General features: G+C 38.6%; 1 protein-coding gene across 1 annotated transcript; it reads right to left on the bottom strand.

The window, feature by feature from the left end:
- Positions 1 to 2,679: 2,679 nt before the first annotated feature.
- On the bottom strand, positions 2,680 to 24,171 carry LOC145627810 (uncharacterized). The gene is made up of 4 exons (XM_081680156.1): positions 23,950 to 24,171; positions 23,507 to 23,630; positions 22,260 to 22,913; positions 2,680 to 3,257 (listed from the first exon to the last, which is right to left on the bottom strand). The coding sequence occupies exons 1-4, from the start codon at positions 24,169 to 24,171 to the stop codon at positions 2,680 to 2,682; spliced, it is 1,578 nt and encodes a 525-aa protein (XP_081536282.1).
- Between the last annotated feature and the right edge of the window lie 182 nt (positions 24,172 to 24,353).

Raw genomic sequence — 24,353 nt, 5'->3', positions numbered from 1 at the left:
TGGCCGAAATTGACCAGTTGCAAAATGTGGCAAAAACAATTTTACTTTGTTAAGGTTCCTGACACCTTTACTTTGCGAAGAACATTCTATCTTCCTCATACTAGATTTGACACAATTAGAGATAGAAAGTTAGGCATTCTTGAATGGAAAGCTTTTTGGTTCTTTGATTGTATGTATGTTAACGAAGGTAAAAAGGTTAAAGCTGTTCCTAGGGAGTGGTTGCCCAACTGTAATTATATCTTGGGCAACGCTCCCCTCTCTCATATCGGTCTCTGCCATACTGATGCATATGGTATGATTTAAACAGTCATTTTTAATCATAATTAGTTATCCCTTTTCTTCATTTCATTTCTTTTTATTTTTTGTTATCATTTATGGTTGTTGTTCTACCTAAGCTACTCGTTGTGCATTACTGCCTTTTTAGTATTTTATCGGAATGTCCACTGTCCTAAATAATTTCATATCTAGGCTGACATCACCCTTTCTGCCTGTTTTATCAGGTCCTGAGAAGTTAGACAACGAGAAGCTAGGCTTGCATCCAGACGGCAGCATAAAACGACAGTGTCCCCCCAATCCTAAGGGTAAGTTTGATACCCTTCCCAAATTTGCCACTCGTTCTCAGAAAGGAAAATAGAGAAGCAAGCAAGACATGACCGCTTTATCCAAACCCAAATCTTCCGAAGGTCAGATTCTTCTTCCTCTTAGAAGAGGTGGCGGTGCTGGTAGATCAAAAAGGGCGAACTCCGCCAGTGACCGAGAGCAAGCTAAAAAGCAAAAGTCCACTCCTACTCCCGACCAACAAACAAATCAAGCTAAGGATTCTACCGCCGAGACCAGGGTTATTGTGAACCTGGAAGAGGATGTTATCGGCACCGAGTCTGAGGCTCATGCTACCGATATACCTGCTCCCCCGCCCACCATCACCGATGCTGAGAAGGTGATCTCTGTTTCCAGGGAGGTTCCCCGATCCTCCACTGGTCTGACTGGGTCGGCCGGCCCAACTACTTTCGTGCCGGCCTCTGTATTTGACTTCATCGAGGTTCCCCATATGAGGATCCCTGCAGAAGTATCTGATGAGCTTCTAGACTTCCCTGTCGGCAACGCTAGCGAGCCTTGGAACCCCATTCTTACTGTGAATAGGGGAGAGTCTGTCTATGCTGACGATCCTTCCTCTGGCGGTAGTCTCGGCTAGAGAATGCTCAAGGATCTGCCAACACCGGCCGACAGACCCACTGGTCAGTTTGTGGCTCCTTGCGGCTAAATGATGAACGACATTCTCAGGGTATGTGTTTCATTATTAGTATTATATATATATATATATATATATATATATATATATATATATACATACATATATATAATACTATTTTGGTACCTATCCTGCTGATAACGATAACACATTTTTCTGGTAGATTGTCAACTCTGCTGTCGGGGTTGTACATATGTACAAACATTACCAAAGGCAGGCTGACAAAGCAGAGGTCGTGCTAAAAAATGCCGACGAGGAGCGCCGAGCTCACAAAGCTGAGGTTGACAGATATAGAAGCCAAATTAACAAGCTAGAGGAAAAGGTGGTCGACCATGACGACCTATTAAAGCAGCTTGAGGATCAAACACAGCTAAAAGCTCAAATTTCAGAGCTGCAAAAGAAATTGGAAGCCGAGAGCGCAGATAGACAGAAGGCCGAGGATGAACTTCGGCTTGTCCGTTTGGAGAGGCCCCTGGTCAAGCGTCGGGCCGTCAATTAGTTCTTGAGGTCTGATTTATACAGGGATAAACTGATTAACCGCTATACCGGCGGTTGGGTTGCTGCTCATCGATGTGTTTGTAAGGCCGAGGACTGGGATGAGGATAGATGGCAGACGGTGGAGGATGCTTACGGTGCTGACAGCCATCTCTCTCCTACAAGATACAAGGAGTCGTATTTTGAGAGCCCCCCCGTCCTAACTACTATAAAAAACCTTGATCCTCGCAGCCTTCCTGAAGAAGAGTTTGATGACGCCCTTCTCGCTACTCCTCCTCGTGATGACGGTTTAGAGAAGGAATCGGCAACGAAGGATTAAATTTTGCGGCTGTCATCGCCAATTTCATCATGTGGTTCATGTTCTTGTTTTTGTACTTAACAATCATTTCTTTGTTCTTATCGCACTTTTGATGTATCTGCTCAAACTATTTTTAGCTCTTTTAGGTACACCTGGTGATGTGTACATATATTTCACTTTTATTTGCCTATACCGCGCTTTTATGCTATATTTTCGTTCTCATGATTATACTTCTGCTCCCCCAAGTTTATGAGTACATTGATTTGTACCCATAAACTTGGAATAGAATTCACTTTGAATTTCATAAAGTTTGATATCGGTTATACTCTGCGATTATATTTGCAACCTTTGTTGACCGAGCGATGGAAGTGGATCAGACTATCCATTCAACTCACCTGTAGGTGCATTAGTTATCCAACCATCTCGTTACTTGAATGGGTGTAACAGCTAGCTAGGCCGTCTACACGTACATATCAAAAGTAAGCAAATGATTCCATATTGTGTTACAAAATAACACTTTATACATATCTTATGCTGCATTACAAAAACTTAAAGCATGAAACATATGCCTTACAGACAGAAATTACCGTTAACTAAGTGAACACCACTTTTAAAGCTTGAACTAAATTAAAAGTATCTAAATATAGTACTTTTTAAGCACTGCTGCATTCCATACATTTTTTAACGGCTTCCCTTCCAGGGTCATAAGACGGTAAGAACCTTGCCTTATGGTTTCGTACACCTGATATGGTCCTTCCCAGTTGGCAGTAAGCTTGCCGTCAACATTTCCTTTACATGTTGCTTCTGTCCTCCGTAGCACTAGATCTCCACCTTCTAACGGCCGGTAGTTGACTCGTTTGTTGTACGCCTTACTCATTATGTCTTTAAATGCTGCCGATTTAATTTCGGTCGTTAGTCTGATCTCTGGTAGGAAATCTAGTTGTTGTCGTAACAGTAGATCATTTTGGTCTTCACAGAAATTTTGAACTCGGAATGTTGGAAGCCCCACCTCCGCCGGTATAACCGCTTCTGAGCCGAAAGCAAGATTATACGGTGATTCACCATGTGTTGCCTTCGTTGTCGTTCTGTTTGCCCACAATATCTCTGGTACTATATCTTCCCATAGCCCTTTGGCATCTTCTATTTTCTTCTTCATAGCATTTAGAATTTGCTTGTTAGCAGCTTCTGCTTGACCTTTAGATTGAGGATGCCAAACTGCAGCATAGGCGAACTTTACTTTATATATAGCAAGAAAATTTTTAACTGGAGTGCAGTCGAATTGTGAACCGTGATAAAAAAACCATTGCCATCGTTTAGGGAATAATTTCAAGCCTTTAAAAATCCCACTAGCTCGAACCCCACTGTGATCATACACTAAAGTACGGTGGCGTCCAAAAGGGAAGAAGATAGAGCAAAAGAGTCGCCAACAAGTTTTTAAGGAACTTGTAAACCGTTCACGAGGTGAAGGTTACACCCCTTAACGATCCAAGAGATCGTAAACTCCATAAGGTCATGAACCAAATAAGGGTTCGGGGATGATGGTACAAATCCAACCTAAAAGAGATTGAACCTGCCCTAATAATAGGCCTCTACTTTATTCTGCTCGTATTCATGTGCGCTTTCTGACTAACATACAATCAATAGGATTAACCCTAAACCTATTTAATCTATGTTGGTTGAATATTAATGCACAAACAAACTATTATTGGCGATCACTTGAAATTATAATCACATTAACCCTAAACAAGATTATTAATTATCTTATTAAGCGTGATGACAAGTACCAATTCCCTTTAAACATGCATAAAAAGAGTGATCAAGCAATAAATATAAATAATCAAGCAACACAATAAATAATCAATATCATGAATAATAATTAAAATAATAATAATTAATATCATTATAAATAAAATAATTATCATCAAAATAATAATAATAATATTCATAATCATAAATTATAACGATTACAATCATAATCATGTTCATATTAAAGCATAATAATAGCAAGATCCTAGGCATGATACTAACAAGATTAATAACAAACCCTAGCATGTCACTAAGCAATAAAAATCAAATATTTAACCCTAACATGATACTAACAATCATAAATATTAGGAAGCATCATACTTTTAATCGTACTTGATATTAAAGTTACCCTAAACATGATACTAGGAAGATCATAATAACAATATAAACATGATTTTTACATCACAATGTCAATAAATCAATTAAAGTACTTACTTTGATGCTTCGTACCTCTTTCTAATAACAAAATACACACGTTAGTAACTTCAAGGAAAATAATAATCAAAGCAATTAAATTAAATAATTGAAAGAGAGATTTGGGACCAAACCCTCAGAAATTAAAACCTTTCACGTCTAGGGCGAAGGCAACTTCTAATATGGCTAGGTGTATCTAGATCTTGTGAATACGGAATTTTGTATGAAAAAGTAAGAAAGAATTGAATGAATGAAAGAATGCTAAAGAATTAATGATTGTTGATGAAAGCTAATTTAAACTAATTGTTGATGAGAATTCGTGAATGAAAACGGAATTTTTGATACAATATTTATAGAGAAAATCAGCCAAAAAAGATAATTTAACAAAACAGAGTCTGATGCACGCAAAACAAGGTTGGCGCCAAACCTGGCTAGCTGGCGTCAGCCACCAATGGCTAGCGCCTGGCGCCAAGCCTGGTTCCAGGCGCCAAGGCCTGGGGTTGGACGCCAAACTGGATTTCAACGCGTTTTCGAAAATCTGATAAATTTTTTGTACTGGAGGATAAAATAATATAATTTCTTCGAAAATGCTATTTGATCTTGATTAAAACTCTGAAAAGTCAACAAAGTCAACGCATCAATGCTAATTGAATTAGGAATGAAAAGAACCTTCTTGAAAATTCTAGAAGACCAAAACCATTCCTAATTGCATTAGGAATGATAAATCATATTAGGCCCTCCCCTAGATCATTGGGCCGCACATAAAGCTCAAACCGGGCCCAGTTTAGTAAATTGGCCATAATTTCCTCAATATTCATCGGAATTGGGCTTATAATATATCGTTGGAAAGGTATTTGCAAACCCCATCCAACTACACTACTATTGGAACCATATCATGGACCAACCAAACTGGATTGGCTATTTTCTTAAAATAAAGTTTTCAAAAACAGAGAGAAGAGAAAAGAAATAAAACTTTCCACAACACTAGACCTTTCCACACTTTCGTTTCAGTCGATTATGATTCGACGTGAAAGGTACTCATCACTGGGTTTGGTTTTGGGGAGACACAAATGGGTGTCTACAGAAGCCCCCACTTTGACTGAGTTTGGAGAAACGCAAGTTTCAAAAATAAAAGTCAAAGTATCGATAGGGACGGAGAATGATTCAGAACGTTCTGCAATCCTAAATCAATTTTGTAACACCGATACCTGCAAAACTAGCGTTAGTTAAATAGATAAAAGAGTTAAGAAACGCGTATCTTGCATCGTCGAGCACACGTCTCTGAAAGTAACCGATTTGCTGTCGCTTTACTGTTGTTTTGATGACCTTCTGCAAGCTAGAGAATGCCATCCCGCTTGAAAACCGCTACGCCCGTAACTGCGTCCAATTTGGAAAATTGCTTCCCCTGAAACGACCTTCCTCCGCTATGATAATATTCCACATCCAAGGGAATACTATCGAAGATTATTTCTTTGAAACAATCCTCATCCGCATTGATAACATTCCACGTCCAAGGGAATACTATCAAAGATTGCTTCTCTTGAAACAATCCTCAGTTGTTTGTGACAACTCTCCACAATCTAGGGAACGTCACCTTGCTGTTTCGATGTTCACTCGTCTCTGAACAAAGAGCTTCTTTTTGATATGACTCTAATTTCCGCTGTGATAGTCTTCGAAAAGATCACTGCTTCTTAATGTTTGCTATGCCAGTACGTCGGTACTTTGCTGCTTGTGAACCAGTATGTCGGTGCTTTTGTTGTAATGACAATCCTCTTTTCTTTGGGAATAGTTGCCAATAAAACTCTTGTATGATGTATGACAATCCGATTTAGGGAAAGTTGTCAATACCACGTAACAATCCATCCTTGGAAATGTTGTCACGATGAAGCGACAATCCGTACCTCGAAAAATTTGCCAAAATCCAATTTTTGGAAAAGTTGCCAATGCTTCGTAACAATCTTTCATAAGAACTTTGCTACGATCGACAATCCACATCTTGGAATATAACTCTTGAAAGCAATCCACCTTGGAAATTTGCCAACGCTATGCGACAATCCTTTTGGGAAAATATTGCCACTATTGACAATCCGCGTCTTGGAACATTTGCAAAAAAGAGTCGACCGACAATCCACTTCGGGAAAATTTGCCACTTACTGAAATGAATGACAATCCACGTTGAGGAACTTTTGCCGATATTTATGATGATTAGAAACCTACAACAATCCTTTGGGAAATTTTGCTATAGGGAACTGGGTGTACGACAATCCAATTTCGGAAAACTTGCCAGCGATGACAATCCGAACTTGGAAAAAATTGCCAAACAAAGAAGGAGCACGACAATCCACGCTTGGAAACTTTGCCAGAGATGACAATCCAATCTTGGAAAAATTGTCGTTGAAGAAGATGCACGACAATCCATTTTTGGAAATATTGTCAGTTGGGGATGACAATCCAATTTTTGGAAAACTTTGTCGTTTAATAAGAATGCGCGACAATCCATATTTGGAAATATTGTCGTTTAAGTGCTTGCTTTTGAACCGATTGTAATGAGCCAGTGTTTTAGGCGCTTAAGCTAAGTGAGACGATTTTTTGTCAGGTCAATCACTTACTACGATTGTAATCGAGCCGACTAATAATCATGTCAAATTGCTTATAGGGGCTAATTGGCGTACCAAGGAACCCGAAATTGCTGCATGAGGTCGAAATCACCTTTCTGGGAGGCTTCGAGCTCTGTCGTTGCTGAGATATCTCTGGCGCCAAGAATTGGAGTAGGGTCTTCCCTATTCTGCTGCACTTGTATTTATTTTTGACTATAGAACTTTGCCAATTTCTTTAATTATCTTAGGGTTGACCTAAGGCTTAATGTTGCTTGACTCATCGACTTGACACGACTCAAGGTATAAACTTGACTCGATATGTTTGACTGACTCGAGGTTGACTCGACTCGAAGTGAGATGACACGTGTGACTCATGACCCGTGTGTGCATAGTGTTGATTATGCGACTCGAAAATGCAAAAAAGCAAAAATTTTCCGTCATTTTTGTGGAGGGTACCGACTTTCTCCCGAAAAAGAAAGACGTGAAAAAGAAAATCAAAAGTTTTGAAGATGCATGTTGAATGAGCTTAGTCAAATGTTGTTTGATACTATCTCTCAAGGTTCAAGGATTAATTCATCCTAGGCTATCTCAACTGTTGACTCCATGATGAAAGTATTTGGGTAACTTAGGCACAGAGGCTAAGCACTTTATACTTCGTGATGCAATGACAATTATGAGTGATTTTGACGAAGCATGCTTCAGCGTTAAGATTTCATGACAAAGGGTTCCTAAGGGAAATATATTTGGTCATGTATGCGTGATGTGTGTGATAGTGACACTAAAGTTAGGCCGCAAGAGCTAAGTGTGTGGAAAAATATATTATTGAAAATAGTCAAATGGTGGTGACTCTTAGGCTAGGTAAGCTAATGATGTAGGGATCAAGCCCCCAAGTCTAGCTCTAAATGAATAGGGATGAGCACAGGGGATCCCTTGATATGATCATGGTGTAAGTGTGTGAATGTGAATATGAATGCATTTTTATTACGTCCGCACCTCGATGTGAGGTTGCCTACCTATATGTTAGGAATCAGGCCGAACGTAGCTCTAGCCGAACCTCGCACAAGTGTGTATACCTCAAAAAAAGGTCTTTTTAAGGGTTGTAACGTGGTTAGGCTAAAGGTTTGAAGAAGAAGGGGATAAAGGCTCAAAACCCTAGATAAGCCCCCATGGTGTGCAACCTTGCTTTTGAATATTTGTATTTTTATGCTTGAGGTTTTCTACTCTTTTTTAGCTCTTTCTTTTCTTTTGCTTTAGCATCCATTTTATTTTTATAAGTGTGGGCAATCCCGATCATGCGGTCTATCACTCACTTGGCATTCATGTTTCTCAGGCACGGTACCGAGCACTTGATAAGAGACTCAATCTGAGACGTGTTCTTATCGAAGATATTTTCATATCAAAGACATTGGAACACTTGCCCTTTTGTACACTTTTATTTATTTTTTTGCTTTTGCTTATTTTTAATTTTTTTTTGGATTCACTCAAGCTTAGAATTGCATAAGTTATACACCATCCCATCCCAAGGTTAGGTAAATGTAGGTTGAAAAAAAAAAAGAAAAAAGAAAGGTCTATCGTTAGACGAGGCTCAAAGTGGTTTATGAAGAAAGGATTTGTAAATTAGAAAGGCGAAAGGAGATATGATGTGGCTACAAGGGGTGCCTCAAATCATTGGTATACCTTGTGCTTAATTCGACATGGATTTTTGTTTCTTTTTTTATTTTATTTTTATTATATTTGATGCAATATAATGAAATGATCATATATAAGGAAATAAATGCTCATTTTATTAGAAGAAAATAAAGAATCTACAAAATTAATCTAAGGAAAGGAAAAGGTGCCTATGCTAGACTTATTGGGGAAAGAAAAGATGAAAAATAAATAGAAAAAGAGGCCATGAAATCTTGTCGTTGCAGCTCGCCTCTTGTCTTGTGTCATTCGCTTCATCATCACCCAGTCTTCTCGCTAGCTAGAGGCAATGGGACCTTGTTTGCTTCTATGAGGTCTTGAATGAGATTTTGAAACCTGTAGCATTCATCAGTGGTATGACCGTTTCCTTGATGGTACTTGCAATAGGAATTTGGATTCCATCTCGAAGATCGATTTTCTGGTGTTGGATCCTCGGTAGGGCCAATAGGTTTGATTAATCCTCGATCATAGAGACGATCGAAAGCAGCATCGTAAGTCATTCCAATGGGTGTAAACTCTCACCTGGGTTTCCTTTAAGATCCTTGATTGTCTATAGCTAAGACACCATTATGGTCAAAGGTACTAACACTATTACTAGAGTGGGCGTTTTCGGAAGAAGAAGGATTGTCGTTCTTCTTTCCTTTCCAGTGACAAGGGAATAAACGCGTCGTCAATTGTCTATCCCTAGATCAAATACAATTTATACAACCTAAACAAACCTAATACGAGTATAAGGCAAGCATAGGGGTCGAACCACAGAGAACGGTAAACACCACCAAATGTTATCGACAATTAAGCTAGTCCGGAATAGGAGATAAATAAACTAAAGTCTAAATATGCTAAAACAAGAAATAAAACATTAAGGAAAATGGTTTAGGTATAGCATTCACTTGAACATAAACAAACGCATAGAAATTGAATTAATTATGAACTAAACATGCTCGAATATCGAAATAAAGGATCCAATCTAGCCGCCTTCCGGGGTCAATTGGCTTCTCCTAACATAGCCTCTATGTTTCCACATTAGAACCATATACTAGGAGGTACTATTAAATAACAATCGATAGTAATGAACCTTAACTAAGTCAACTTCCGTTTCTTGTTAGCAAAGATTCACCTTTAATCAACCAACAATGTGCACTTGCAAGAAGATTAAAGAATATCAAGCATATAAAGACTTTAATCACAAATAAATCAATTATAAACCCTAGAACATGCTCAAGGTCCAACTACACCACAACCATCCCCTTAATGGGGAAGTTACTCACTAATCATGTTAATAATAAGATTAATTAACAAACAATCAAGGATAAACATGATTAACAAGCAATACCAAAAACTAAAATAATAATCAAAATAAAACAAATAAAAATAGAGGAGAGAGAGTAAGAGATTGCTCATTAATAGAAGATGAAGGTCTACAAAGGATTAAACAAGCTCCTTCTTCAAAATCCAAGTTCATTAATGAAGAAAACCTCACTTTCTCTCTCTACCAATGAAGACTAATCCTAACCTAACCTAAAACTAATTAGAGAGAAGAATAGATAGTTCTTCAATGTTTTATTACCCCAAAAAATGGGTATTTATACTAACTTAATAAAACTAGGAAAAAAAATAGAAAAAGAAAATAAAATAAAATTAATTAAAAGGAAAAGTAAAAATAGAAAACTAAAATAAGAATAAAAAAATAAAAGAAAGAAAATAAGAAAAAGAGGAAAGAAAACAAAGAAAATAAAAATAAAAGAAAAACAAAATTAAATCCCAAAAGCAAAAACAATCAGACGGTTTCATTCCATCTTCATGGCTGCTCTGATTTTCGATTCTCCTACCACCATCATCAACCATTATCATTAAATCAATGCTCCAAATAAATGGCTATCAACACCAATTGCATCATCATCGTTTGATCCTCATTAAAAATCATGTGCGAGGCTCGTGAAATGGTTCGATCGAACCGGTGGCTGGTTCAACTGAACTACGGGGTTGGTTCGGTCGAACCAAGGGTATGTTCGACCACTCCTCTTTGAATAACAAAATCCCCAAAGTCTCTGACTCGAAGTTCGGCCGAACACTCATTGATTTGCTCGAACCCAAATGAACTTGCATTTCTCTCTGATTTGGGGCTGTTGCTGTGCGAATTGGTGACGATATGGCGCAATTGTTGCTGTAATTGATGCTGGTGGTGGCTGCTCTGTTGCGCGGTGGTGGTAAGGTGTGAGGTTGTTTGGTGGGCTGCTAGGTGTTGGTGTTGTTTGGTGGCTGCTAGGTGCGGCTGCTGTAATTGGTTGAGGGAGGTTGGTTGCGGTGGTAGTTGAAGGTGGTTCAGGGCTGCTAGATGCGGTTTGTGGTTGCTGTGTGCTGTGGTGGTGTTTGGTAAGGTGCAGTGGAGGCAACAGGGGCTGTTGCGGCTGGGTTGCGGTTGTCAGGTGGTTGTTGGCTGATGCGTTGGTGAGGGGCTGCTGATTTTGGGGTTAGTAGATGTGTGGTGGAGCAGGGGCTGTTGGTGTTGGTGCTGCTGCGGGGTGAAGCAGGTGCAGTGGGTTGAGGGGCTGCTGTGGTGTTGGTGCTGCTGCGGGGTGAAGCAGGTGCAGTGGGTTGTTGGTGTTGTGAGGTGAAGCAGGGGAAGAATGCTGTTGCTTGGGGTGGTGTAGGATAATGGAGGGTGCGGTGATGGATAAGGTTGGGCAGCAGCTTTGGGGCTTGAAAGCTTCTTGGATTGACACCTTTGACCCGAGCCTCCGACCTCCGAGCACGATCCTACATAACCAAATAAAAACAAGGGAGAATTGGGACAAAGATAAAATAAAATAAAATGAAAATAAACAAAGGACGAAATAAAACAAAACCACAACAAATAGAATAAAATAAATAAAATGAAATAGAAAATAAGAGACATAAAACTAAACTAATAAAAATAAAACAAAAACTATACAAGCAAATAAAGTAAAATAAAATACGAAAATAAACTAAAGCTAATAAAATAAAGAAAATAAACTAAAACGCTCCAAAATTACCAAATAAACAAGAAACTTTATTAAAGAGAAAACAAGAGAAAGAAAGGGAAAATAAGATAAAATAAACACGAAAATGACTCTAAAAATACTTCCTAAGAGTGACATTTATGTCACTCATCAAATTCCCCCAAGCTAAACCTTTGCTCGTCCTCGAGCAAAGCTAAGGCAAAAGAGAACAAGATGGAATTATTAAAGGCAAAAGAAACAAAATAGAAACAAAGGGAAAGAATGTACACTAACTCACTGTCGTAGGAATCACGGATGCATTTAGCGTATGCATCAAGCCCTTTAAACCCCTATGTCGCCAAAGAGGACGAGTAAGCTCTCGTGAGGGTTTCCTAATAGGTTTAACCCACAACTCTTGGCAACACATAACATTCAAGGCAAAGGTGAAATCAAGAAAACTCGAGTTTTGATATTTCAAACCAAACACAAACAATGGGCTAAATGCACAAGAATACAATCCTTTCTAGACATTAAAGGTAGCCAAGCAAAAGAATAGCTAAGGTTGATGCACACATAAAGCATGCAAAGGGTAGAGAACTTAGGGGGACTTACACTCCTCCTTATCTCCGACCAAACTCCCGCATCCTCACTAGTTTTGCATCCACTTTTAAGGTGATATCTCGAGATTCCTCGAAGGAATCGGAAGAAATAATCAATGAAAAACATTTAGGCTACCCGACATCTTGGCATTGATAGCTCGCTCAATAGGCTTGGCTTGATTACCCTCCATCGGTAGTAACTAAACCTCACTAAGGTCAAAAGGTCTTAAAAGGGTTGAAACGTTTAGGCTAGGGTAAAGGGTGTGGAAATAAATTTGGAAATTGGTGGTAAACTTAGAAGTGAAGCAAGGTTGATCATTCCTCAATTCAAACTCAATAAACTACCAACTTTCAAATAAAAAATTCTAGCAACTCCTCCCCTAAGCTTATTCTTTTTCAACCAAACAACAAATATTTTTGTATTTTCTCAATATTTTCTTCTTTTTTTTTTCATTTCTTTTTATTCTTTGCTCTCGCCTCTTTTAACTTTGAGCGGCTTTTTCTTTCATTTCCTTTATTTTCTTCTCATTTACTCAAACCATTCAACATAACAAAAATAATCACAAGTACCAAAATTTGAGTTTTTCACTTCTTTTTCATTCTTTTTCTCACTTTCATTAACCAAAAATACAAATCAAGTCCCAAGAATGCTTCACAAAAACTAATAAAGGTGAAAATAAAGCAAAGGTCCATTGGTTTGTAATGTGGTTATGCCAAAGAAGGTAAAATGGCTCAAATTGGGTTACTAAATGAGCAAATGCAAAAGAAAAATAAAAGAATAGAAAATAATAAAACAAAACAGAAATCCTAATTGCCTTCGTCTTCCCCTAGGTTGGTTCGGTCTCGATCTTGGGTAGATTAAGCCAAATTCTCGATATAAGCTAGCAATGCCAAGGATCCAAACGCCACACATGCAAGAAATGTAGAAGGCTAGAACAAAATAGACACATCCTCACAAAAATGACGGTAGTGGAGTAGCAAAAATCACCTTTAAAGCTTCAACTAGCTAGAGAGCGACAACCATCTTACCACAACCAAGTGAGCTAAGGTCTCATAGCCCTTAAGTTCTACTACCTTGGCAATGTTATATGTGTGAATCAACCTCGACATTCAAGTGCACAAAAACCTCTAACAACTAGCAAAGAGGGTATTCTAGGTGCTAAAGCCCAATTATGTCCAAGTTTAAAACAAAACATTTTGAAACTTGCCTTGAATGCCATGGAAAGACACTATACAGACAAATATTCACAAAACCAACAATACTCAAGAATGCATATACAATTGTGCAAGATGAAAGCATGATCAATCAAAGCTACAAATACCAAAAGTCAACTCAATAAGGCGCTCATGGCCATCCAAACATAGAAAACCAATCTCAATAATAGACTTTGGCAAGTATGAGAGAAATAAATCAAGCAACCATGAGACTATGGATTAAGAAACCACCAAGAGATATAGATAACCCCCCCAAGCTAGCGAATAGCTACTCCCCCAAGCTAGAATGGCGCATTGTCCTCAATGCTCAAAATAAAGGCACAAAGGGTGGGTGGGAGGGGAAGAAAGAAAACACATTCACACAACAAATCATATTCATTCGATCCAAATGCAATTAAGAAAGCAAATCCAAGATGAGGGAAGAAGGAAAGAGTAAACCAAATGTGAGGTGGGTGTTGAAACCCGCAATTGAGCATATTGTCCACAATTTCATCTAATTCCTCGTCTTTGTTGCTTTCCCAAATGCAAGCAATCATTGGTGTGCTTCTTCTCAAGGAGCTCAATCCAAAATCCTTGCACATGAGTATATGCATCAAGTACCTATACACATAGACAAGAGAGTAAACAAAAATGAGAAACACAAAAGAAAGAAAAAGAAAACAATAAAACACGGGTTACTTCCCGCAAAGGCTTGCTTAACGTCCAAGCATGACCAATCTAGTAAATAACCCGACAAAGAACGCAATAGCTTGTCATATGCACCGGCAAACATATCAAGAAATAGAGCATACGCGATGCTCATATGACAAGAAAACATAAAGTACAAGGAGACTTTATGCTTGAGAGAAGGGAGAAAAGAAAAGGTAAAAGAATCAAAAGAAAAAACAAGAAAATAAGAAGAAAAAGAAAAATCCTCACAAAAATCTTTTTGGTTGGCATTATAACTCTTTTCCTCATCAACAATGAAAGAGTTAGGGGCTTCGGAAGCATGAAAAGGAAGAGGATCCCTAAGAGGTTCTTTGAGAAAAGAAGGGAGGAACATAGGATAGTAGGAGATATGGTTAAACCTTTGGGAAAAAGGTGTATGAGAAAGGCAAAAAGGGGTAGCTAATCCCTCATCACAAGATCTCACATCACTAATGAGGGAATGAAAATCAATCATGGAATCCTCAAATGAAGAACCCTCATGTTCTACATCTCCCTCAAGCTCAAAAACTCCAAGGTAATCAACCTTATCCTCCTTTTCACCACAATAAACAACCTTTCCTTCTACTATCTCAAAATCAAGAGTGAATGGGGGCAAATTTCTCTCAAACTCATCTCTTTCTAATAAAGCCTTATCAATGAACTCACTCATAAGGTTATGGGCTACCGTTTGAAACTCAAGAAATATTTGGGCCATAATCTCAAATGAGTCCAAATCATCATGGATAGACGAGTCAAAAGCTTTCTCATTGGAATCATCTAGGGGACTATGGGGCAGACCTTTAGAATTCATGACAAAATCGGATGCAATATGAGAAAGAGCATGCACTTCATCATCATTAGAATGTACCTCATTACATTGAGCTATAGAGGGAGGGGAGTTGAAATCATGCATTACATGGTCACTATGGGGAGCATCAAGCACATCATGGGGATTCATATTAGACAAATCATGACAATTAGCATCAACATTAAAAGCATGAGAATCCCGAACATAAGTCTCATGATTGGCCCTCTCCCAATCATAATTATCCCTAGCTAACCATGAATAGAAATCCCAAGCTTCATCCAAAGACATGTCTTGAAATTTACCATTTAAAATATTATCAACTACTCCTCTAAAATTCTCATTTAATCCCAAATTGATGATTTCACAATAATCACCCTTGGTTAAACCTTTAACACCATCTAGGAAATCCTCAAGTCTATTGAAATACACCCAAAACGGTTCATTATCAAATTGAGGAATAGAAATATAAACCATTTTTTCTCAAATAAAGCAACACAAATAAAAACCAACAAATCAAAAGAAAATTATAAACAATGGACTAGTCCAAATAAGATAACACAATGGTAATGGAAGCCGGTCCCCGGCAACGGCGCCAATTTGACAAGGGAATAAACGCGTCGTCAATTGTCTATCCCTAGATCAAATACAATTTATACAACCTAAACAAACCTAATACGAGTATAAGGCAAGCATAGGGGTCGAACCACAGAGAACGGTAAACACCACCAAATGTTATCGACAATTAAGCTAGTCCGGAATAGGAGATAAATAAACTAAAGTCTAAAGATGCTAAAACAAGAAATAAAACATTAAGGAAAATGGTTTAGGTATAGCATTCACTTGAACATAAACAAACGCATAGAAATTGAATTAATTATGAACTAAACATGCTCGAATATCGAAATAAAGGATCCAATCTAGTCGCCTTCCGGGGTCAATTGGCTTCTCCTAACATAGCCTCTATGTTTCCACATTAGAACCATATACTAGGAGGTACTATTAAATAACAATCGATAATAATGAACCTTAACTAAGTCAACTTCCGTTTCTTGTTAGCAAAGATTCACCTTTAATCAACCAACAATGTGCACTTGCAAGAAGATTAAAGAATATCAAGCATATAAAGACTTTAATCACAAATAAATCAATTATAAACCCTAGAACATGCTCAAGGTCCAACTACACCACAACCATCCCCTTAATGGGGAAGTTACTCACTAATCATGTTAATAACAAGATTAATTAACAAACAATCAAGGATAAACATGATTAACAAGCAATACCAAAAACTAAAATAATAATCAAAAGAAAACAAATAAAAATAGAGGAGAGAGAGTAAGAGATTGCTCATTAATAGAAGATGAAGGTCTACAAAGGATTAAACAAGCTCCTTCTTCAAAATCCAAGTTCATTAATGAAGAAAACCTCACTTTCTCTCTCTACCAATGAAGACTAATCCTAACCTAACCTAAAACTAATTAGAGAGAAGAATAGATAGTTCTTCAATGTTTTATTACCCCAAAAAATGGGTATTTATACTAACTTAATAAAACTAGGAAAAAAAATAGAAAAAGAAAATAAAATAAATTAAATTAAAAGGAAAAGTAAAAATAGAAAACTAAAATAAGAATAAAAAATAAAAGAAAGAAAATAAGAAAAAGAGAAAAGAAAACAAAGAAAATAAAAATAAAAGAAAAACAAAATTAAATCCCAAAAGCAAAAACAATAAGACGGTTTCATTCCATCTTCATGGCTGCTCTGATTTTCGATTCTCCTACCACCATCATCAACCATTATCATTAAATCAATGCTCCAAATCAATGGCTATCAACACCAATTGCATCATCATCGTTCGATCCTCATTAAAAATCATGTGCGAGGCTCGTGAAATGGTTCGATCGAACCGGTGGCTGGTTCAACCGAACTACGAGGTTGGTTCGGTCGAACCAAGGGTATGTTCGACCACTCATCTTCGAATAACAAAACCCCCGAAGTCTCTGACTCGAAGTTCGGCCGAACACTCATTGATTTGCTCGAACCCAAATGAACTTGCATTTCTCTCTAATTTGGGGCTGTTGCTGTGCGAATTGGTGACGATATGGCGCAATTGTTGCTGTAATTGATGCTGGTGGTGGCTGCTCTGTTGCGCGGTGGTGGTAAGGTGTGAGGTTTTTTGGTGGGCTGCTAGGTGTTGGTGTTGTTTGGTGGCTGCTAGGTGCGGCTGCTGTAATTGGTTGAGGGAGGTTAATTGCGGTGGTAGTTGAAGGTGGTTCAGGGCTGCTAGATGCGGTTTGTGGCTGCTATGTGTTGTTGTGGTGTTTGGTAAGGTGCGGTGGAGGCAGCAGGGGCTGTTGCGGCTGGGTTGCGGTGGTCAGGTGGTTGTTGGCTGATGCGTTGGTGAGGGGCTGCTGATTTTGGGGTTAGTAGATGTGTGGTGGAGCAGGGGCTGTTGGTGTTGGTGCTGCTGCGGGGTGAAGCAGGTGCAGTGGGTTCTTGGTGTTGTGAGGTGAAGCAGGGGAAGAGTGCTGTTGCTTGGGGTGGTGTAGGATAATGGAGGGTGCGGTGATGGATAAGGTTGGGCAGCAGCTTTGGGGCTTGAAAGCTTCTTGGATTGACACCTTTGACCCGAGCCTCCGACCTCCGAGCACGATCCTACATAACCAAATAAAAACAAGGGAGAATTGGGACAAAGAAAAAATAAAATAAAATGAAAATAAACAAAGGACGAAATAAAACAAAACCACGACAAATAGAATAAAATAAATAAAATGAAATAGAAAATAAGAGACATAAAACTAAACTAATAAAAATAAAACAAAAACTATACAAGAAAATAAAGTAAAATAAAATACGAAAATAAACTAAAGCTAATAAAATAAAGAAAATAAACTAAAACGCTCCAAAATTACCAAATAAACAAGAAACTTTATTAAAGAGAAAACAAGAGAAAGAAAGGGAAAATAAGATAAAATAAACACGAAAATGACTCTAAAAATACTTCCTAAGAGTGACATTTATGTCACTCATCATCCAGCCACCGTGGTTACTATTGTTTGTAGCTTTTTGCTTCGCGAGGTCATCTTCGATTTCAATTCCGATGTCATAAACGGCCTTGAAAGTATTTAGATTGTGTTGATATTTTAAGTGCTTTGAATACTTCTCTTGAAGATTCTTGATAAACATCCTCACAGACTCCTTTTCGGTGGGGACCTCAATAATCTTGGCGGAAGTTTTCCTCCACTTATTAAAGAAAAAAGTAAAGCCTTCATTCTCTTTTTGTCTTAGCATCTCAAGTTGTCTATGTTCGGTTTCAACTTGAATATTGCACTTGTACCTATCAACGAAAGCGTTTACTATCGATTCTCAGGTAGAGGTTTTCTCCTTGTCAAGGGAGAAGAACCATTGTTGGCAAACGGTTTCAAGAGATAGTGGGAACAGAGAGGGGAAAACCTTCTTATCGATACCCTTAATGCTCATTATAGTTTCAAAAGCTCTTAGATGGAAGTAAGGGTTATCTGTTGCCTTGAATTTAGGGATGTCAGTGGCGTTGAACTTATGCGGAAGAAGTTCCTTGTCCAGCGAGACCCCTTGTGAACTCATGCCCTGAAATTTATAGTCACAAGATAGCTTGCTTAGACTCTCTTGCATGAGATCCATCTGTTGTTGCTTCACGGGATCATCGACCTTAAGTGTGAGGAGCTTCAGTGTTTCAGTCATGGTAGCCAATTGGTTCTTAAGATCATTGACTTCTTCTTGAGTTGCCATTATCTTCTTTTGACGAATTAGTTTATCAAAAAGTGAGACTTGAATAAAGAGGTTGTCCTTGATTAATCGCCCTTCTCTCCTCGACCAAGTACTGTGGAAAAGGAAATTGGGGATATTTATTGTTAATTATTTGACTCAAACTTTATTCAACATGCAATGGATGGAGGAAGTGAAGAAAAATTGTAATAGAATGTGAAAGAAGATTTAGATGGAGGGATATGAAGAATTAGGAATAGAATGTACCCCCCAACTCAAATGATGGAAAAGATCGACTCATGCATGAACCTAAGACATGACCATGGTGATGTATACTCAAAGTGTGTGCTAAGACTAGTGAGTGTATGTGACATGTTTGGACTCTTGTGTAAGACCATGGGACTTAGTGCCTAAACTCGATCATTGATTCAATTAAGCATTATTGTCAGCAAAATTAACCGAATTAAACAGAAGACTGATTAATTAGACTTTAGATGATGACTCGACAAATAATCCGAACTGTCGGCCAAGCGACAAGACTGGCGTAACGCTGTGGTGGTTGGCGCTAGACAATTTAGTTAACGTCTGGCGCTACACACCATAGTGTGGCGCTACAGCTCATACTTTGGCGCCAATAGTGGAACTTCAGTCTGGGACTGTTTTCGGTATTATTAGTCAGCTGGGGTATGCCTAAAGTCGTACTAGGTCAATTCCAATTGAAAAAATAGATTTTATTGACTCAGATTAATTAATTAATTAATTAATTACGCAAAGTTCTTTAAGTCATTAATTTATTTAATCTCAACACAAGTCAACAAACGGTTAAGTGAAACATAGAATATATATGCACAACAAATAATGCACAATTAGTCAAGTAGGCACAATATGATGCAATGAGTTTGCAACCTTACCATGGCTCTAGTTCTCTAAAGTTCGGGATATGGTTTAGTCAAAGAGGGTCCATGGTTAATTGTCCGGATGCACCGCGCGGAAGCCTAACCGTGAAGGGTTGGCGCGAGTGGATGGGACACCGCGAGCTTTAGAAAAAACTCGCTTCCATGGTTTGGTGAATTCAACATCTCGGATGTACCCTTTGTTGCACGGAGCGTTCAATCGGGTAGATGGAGCATGAATTCCCAGAGGGTTATGTCCATATGTAGAACACATATGGGTTTCAGAAAAGTGAGAAAAAATTCAATCAGGAAGTAAGATCGAGCAAACAATACAAAAAACCGGTCGAAATTAGAACGCATATTTCTGGCTCGGTATTGGGGGAAATTGGCGCCAGCAAACAGAGACTGGCGCCGACATTTAATTGTAGCGCCTGGCGCCAATACTGGCGTTTGGCGCTACGGCTAAAAGAGTGGCGCCAAGCTCTGGCCCCTGACGCTACTTCCCACATGCCTCAGCAGCTTTCTATGCTCGATAAAATCTTCCAATTTCGCGTGGTGTTATTTCAGTCCTAGTTGTGAAAGACATTTCTCAAATTTGCTACGTGTAAGATCCTATGTTTTTGATTCATTACGGATGGTCTTTCCAATGCGAACCTTTTTATGCATATGACAATAATGTTAATCAAAATTACGCACATGAAATACTTAGAACTTTTCGAGTCTCATCCACTCATTCTAAATCATTGCCGAAACAAATTCAGGAATTAAAATAGAAATCCTCCCCAGTGGAGTCGCCAAAAAACTGTAGGGAATAATTTCAAGCCTTTAAAAATCCCACTAGCTCGAACCCCACTGTGATCATACACTAAAGTACGGTGGCGTCCAAAAGGGAAGAAGATAGAGCAAAAGAGTCGCCAACAAGTTTTTAAGGAACTTGTAAACCGTTCACGAGGTGAAGGTTACACCCCTTAACGATCCAAGAGATCGTAAACTCCATAAGGTCATGAACCAAATAAGGGTTCGGGGATGATGGTACAAATCCAACCTAAAAGAGATTGAACCTGCCCTAATAATAGGCCTCTACTTTATTCTGCTCGTATTCATGTGCGCTTTCTGACTAACATACAATCAATAGGATTAACCCTAAACCTATTTAATCTATGTTGGTTGAATATTAATGCACAAACAAACTATTATTGGCGATCACTTGAAATTATAATCACATTAACCCTAAACAAGATTATTAATTATCTTATTAAGCGTGATGACAAGTACCAATTCCCTTTAAACATGCATAAAAGGAGTGATCAAGCAATAAATATAAATAATCAAGCAACACAATAAATAATCAATATCATGAATAATAATTATAATAATAATAATTAATATCATTATAAATAAAATAATTATCATCAAAATAATAATAATAATATTCATAATCATAAATTATAACGATTATAATCATAATCATGTTCATATTAAAGCATAATAATAGCAAGATCCTAGGCCTGATACTAACAAGATTAATAACAAACCCTAGCATGTCACTAAGCAATAAAAATCAAATATTTAACCCTAACATGATACTAACAATCATAAATATTAGGAAGCATCATACTTTTAATCGTACTTGATATTAAAGTTACCCTAGACATGATACTAGGAAGATCATAATAACAATATAAACATGATTTCTACATCATAATGTCAATAAATCAATTAAAGTACTTACTTTGATGCTTCGTACCTCTTTCTAATAACAAAATACACACGTTAGTAACTTCAAGGAAAATAATAATCAAAGCAATTAAATTAAATAATTGAAAGAGAGATTTGGGACCAAACCCTCATAAATTAAAACCTTTCACGTCTAGGGCGAAGGCAACTTCGAATATGGCTAGGTGTATCTAGATCTTGTGAATACGAAATTTTGTATGAAAAAGTAAGAAAGAATTGAATGAATGAAAGAATGCTAAAGAATTAATGATTGTTGATGAAAGCTAATTGAAACTAATTATTGATGAGAATTCGTGAATGAAAACAGAATTTTTGATACGATATTTATAGAGAAAATCAGCCAAAAAAGATAATTTAACAAAACAGAGTCTGACGCACGCAAAACAAGGTTGGCGCCAAACCTGGCTAGCTAGCGCCAGCCACCAATGGCTAGCGCCTGACGCCAAGCGTGGTTCCAGGTGCCAAGGCCTGGGGTTGGACGCCAAATTGGATTTCAACGCGTTTTCGAAAATCTGATAAATTTCATGTACAAGAGGATAAAATAATATAATTTCTTCGAAAATTCCATACCTCATTGTGCAAATGTTATAGGGTTAAGGATAGGCGTCAGGTCGTTAAAGGGTTGATTTATTGCTGGTCCATGCTTCTGACACTTGTCGCACTTCTTGGCATAGGCCATTGCATCTGCATTCATAGTCGGCCAATAATATCCCCTTTTCATTGCCTCCAAAGACATTTACCGGCCACTCGAGTGATTTTCGCAATCACCCTCGTGTATTTCTTCTATTAACCTTTCAGATTCATATGTCGTTATACACCTGCGTAACGGTAACGAAAAACCTCTTTTATACAACGTGCCTTGAAACATAACGAACCAGACGCTATCTTTTTTGACTTTCCGCGCTTTGTTTTTATCTGTGGGAAGTACGTTTTGTACTTTGTAAGCCAGAACATCATCGTACCACTCACGGCCTCCTATTACGCAATTCACCTCTTTCCGGATTTCTTCGTCTATACTTTTGAGGCTGAGGACCTCGATCATTACGGTGCGCTCTCAGTCGTTAAAGGCAGAACTCGCAAGTTTTGCCAGTGCATCCGCTTGTGTATTTTCGGCACGAGGTAATAGTTTGATTACGAAGTGATCAAGTGTTGTGGCTATGCTTCTGAGTTTATCCAAGTAGGTTATCATCGATAATTCATGAGCTTCATAGTCGCCATTGAAGTGGCTGGCTACTAGCTGTGAATCTGTGGATAACTCCACCCTTTTGGCTTCTGCTACTATGCATAGTTGAACCCCTGCTAGTGCTGCTTCATATTCGGCCTCATTGTTAGAAGCCTTAAACTTGAACCTTAATGCATATTCGAATATGTCCCCTTGTGGGGACGTCAAGATGATACCTGCCCCCGATCCAGTTGAAGCCGAGGAGCCGTCAACTGACACCTTCCAGATACCGACTGCATCATCCTCCTCAGTATAAGAAGTTTCCACAATGAACTCAGATAAGGCCTGAGCTTTGATCGACACTCTAGGCTTATAAACTAACACATACTCCGATAACTCAATGGCCCATTTCAACAAACGGCCGGAAGTGTCCATTTTCTGAAGTGACTTCTCTAGCGGCTGATTGCTCAGAACTTCGATGGTATGTGCATCAAAATATGGTCGCAGTTTTCTTGTCGCTATAACCACTGCGTATGCGGTTTTTTCCACTATAGGGTATCTTCGTTCTGCAGCATTTAGCACATGGCTAACAAAATATACAGGCATTTGCATCTTTTTTCGCTCTACTAGCAATACTGCCGCTACCGTCTTTGGGGAAGCCAAAATATAAAGTTGTAATACTTCTCCCGTTTCTGGTCTGGCAATTGTTGGCAGTGATCATAGGTGATTTTTAACGGCCTCTAGTGCTTTGACTTGCTCTGGCCCCCAAACGAAGGTCTTGTTTTGATGGAGGACAACAAAGAATGGTAAGGCTTTGTCGGCTGACTTGCTGATAAATCTTGTTAATGCTGCCATCCGACCTGTTAATTTCTGTATATCTTTAATGGACTTTGGCTGCGAGAGACTGAGTATGGCCTCAAATTTATCGGGATTAGCATCTATACCCCTTTCACTAACCATAAAGCCTAAAAACTTCCCAAACTTGACACCAAATACGCACTTCTCGGGATTTAATTTCATTCGATACCGTCGTAAGGTATCGAATGTCTCCCTTAAGTCTTCAACATGGTCCGTAGCTAAACGACTCTTCATGATTGAATCATCCACATATACTTCAACATTTCTTCCCTTTTGGTTTGCGAAGACTTTGTCTACTAACTTCTGGTACGTTGCTCCTGCATTTCATAGCCCAAAGGGCATGGCTCTATAACATTAAACCCCGGCATCCGTAATAAATGCCGCTTTGTTCCGATCTGGCTGATAGAGACTGACTTGATGATACCCTGAGAAAGCATCCATAAAACTTAAGAGCGCATGGCCAGATGTAGAGTCAACAACGCGATCAATCCTGGGTAGGGGATAACAGTCTTTTGGACATGCTTTGTTTAAGTCTGTAAAATCAATGCACATTCTCCACTTCCCAGACGGCTTTTTGACCATGACGACATTAGCCAGCCACTCTGGGTATGTGCACAGCTCTATGAAACCTGCTGCTAAAAGCTTGTTAACCTCTGCCTGTATCGCCTCAATTTTTTCTGTGGAGAAATTCCTTTTCTTCTGTCACACCGGCCTAGCTCGCCTATCCACATTCAGCTTATGTACCATTACATCAGGGTGAATTCCCGTCATTTCATCGGCCGAGAAAGCAAAAACATCAGCGTTCTCTCTTAGATGTTCAACCAAGTGGCACTGCATTTCGGTATCAATATCGGATCCAATTTTTACTGTTCGGTTTACAACGCCTGGTTGCAACTCAACTTCAATAGTATCCCTTCCTGGCAACGGTCTTGGTATCGTCATGGGCCTTGTGTCAAAGTTTGCCATTGCCAAGTTATGGGCAGGTGGGGATCATTCCCTTTTCTGGCTATTCTGATCCCTGGGAACTTGTCGGCTTGGCTGCTTTAATGCCGACACGTAGCACTCTCTTGCCATCGTTTGACTTCCTTTAACACGCTCTATTTTTCCATATTAGAGACGTACACCATTGTGAGGTGACATGTCGAGAC

Source organism: Chenopodium album, chromosome 4, assembly GCF_948465745.1.
Source record: "Chenopodium album chromosome 4, dcCheAlbu1.1, whole genome shotgun sequence".
Taxonomy (NCBI): Eukaryota; Viridiplantae; Streptophyta; class Magnoliopsida; order Caryophyllales; family Amaranthaceae; genus Chenopodium; species Chenopodium album.
The sequence above is the reverse complement of the archived record's forward strand: the minus strand, read 5'-3'. Positions and strand labels throughout refer to the sequence as shown.

What these genes read in the sequence shown, in the direction of transcription:
- LOC145627810 (XM_081680156.1), bottom strand. Translation starts at nt 24,171, where the DNA reads ATGGCAAACTTTGACACAAGGCCCATGACGATACCAAGACCGTTGCCA. An exon ending in GAATTCACCCTGATGTAATG is followed by an intron (nt 23,631 to 23,949) that starts GTACATAAGCTG and finishes ATGCTTTCTCAG; the next exon opens with GGTATCATCAAGTCAGTCTC. An exon ending in TGCACTGGCAAAACTTGCGA is followed by an intron (nt 3,258 to 22,259) that starts GTTCTGCCTTTA and finishes CCTATGCTGCAG; the next exon opens with TTTGGCATCCTCAATCTAAA.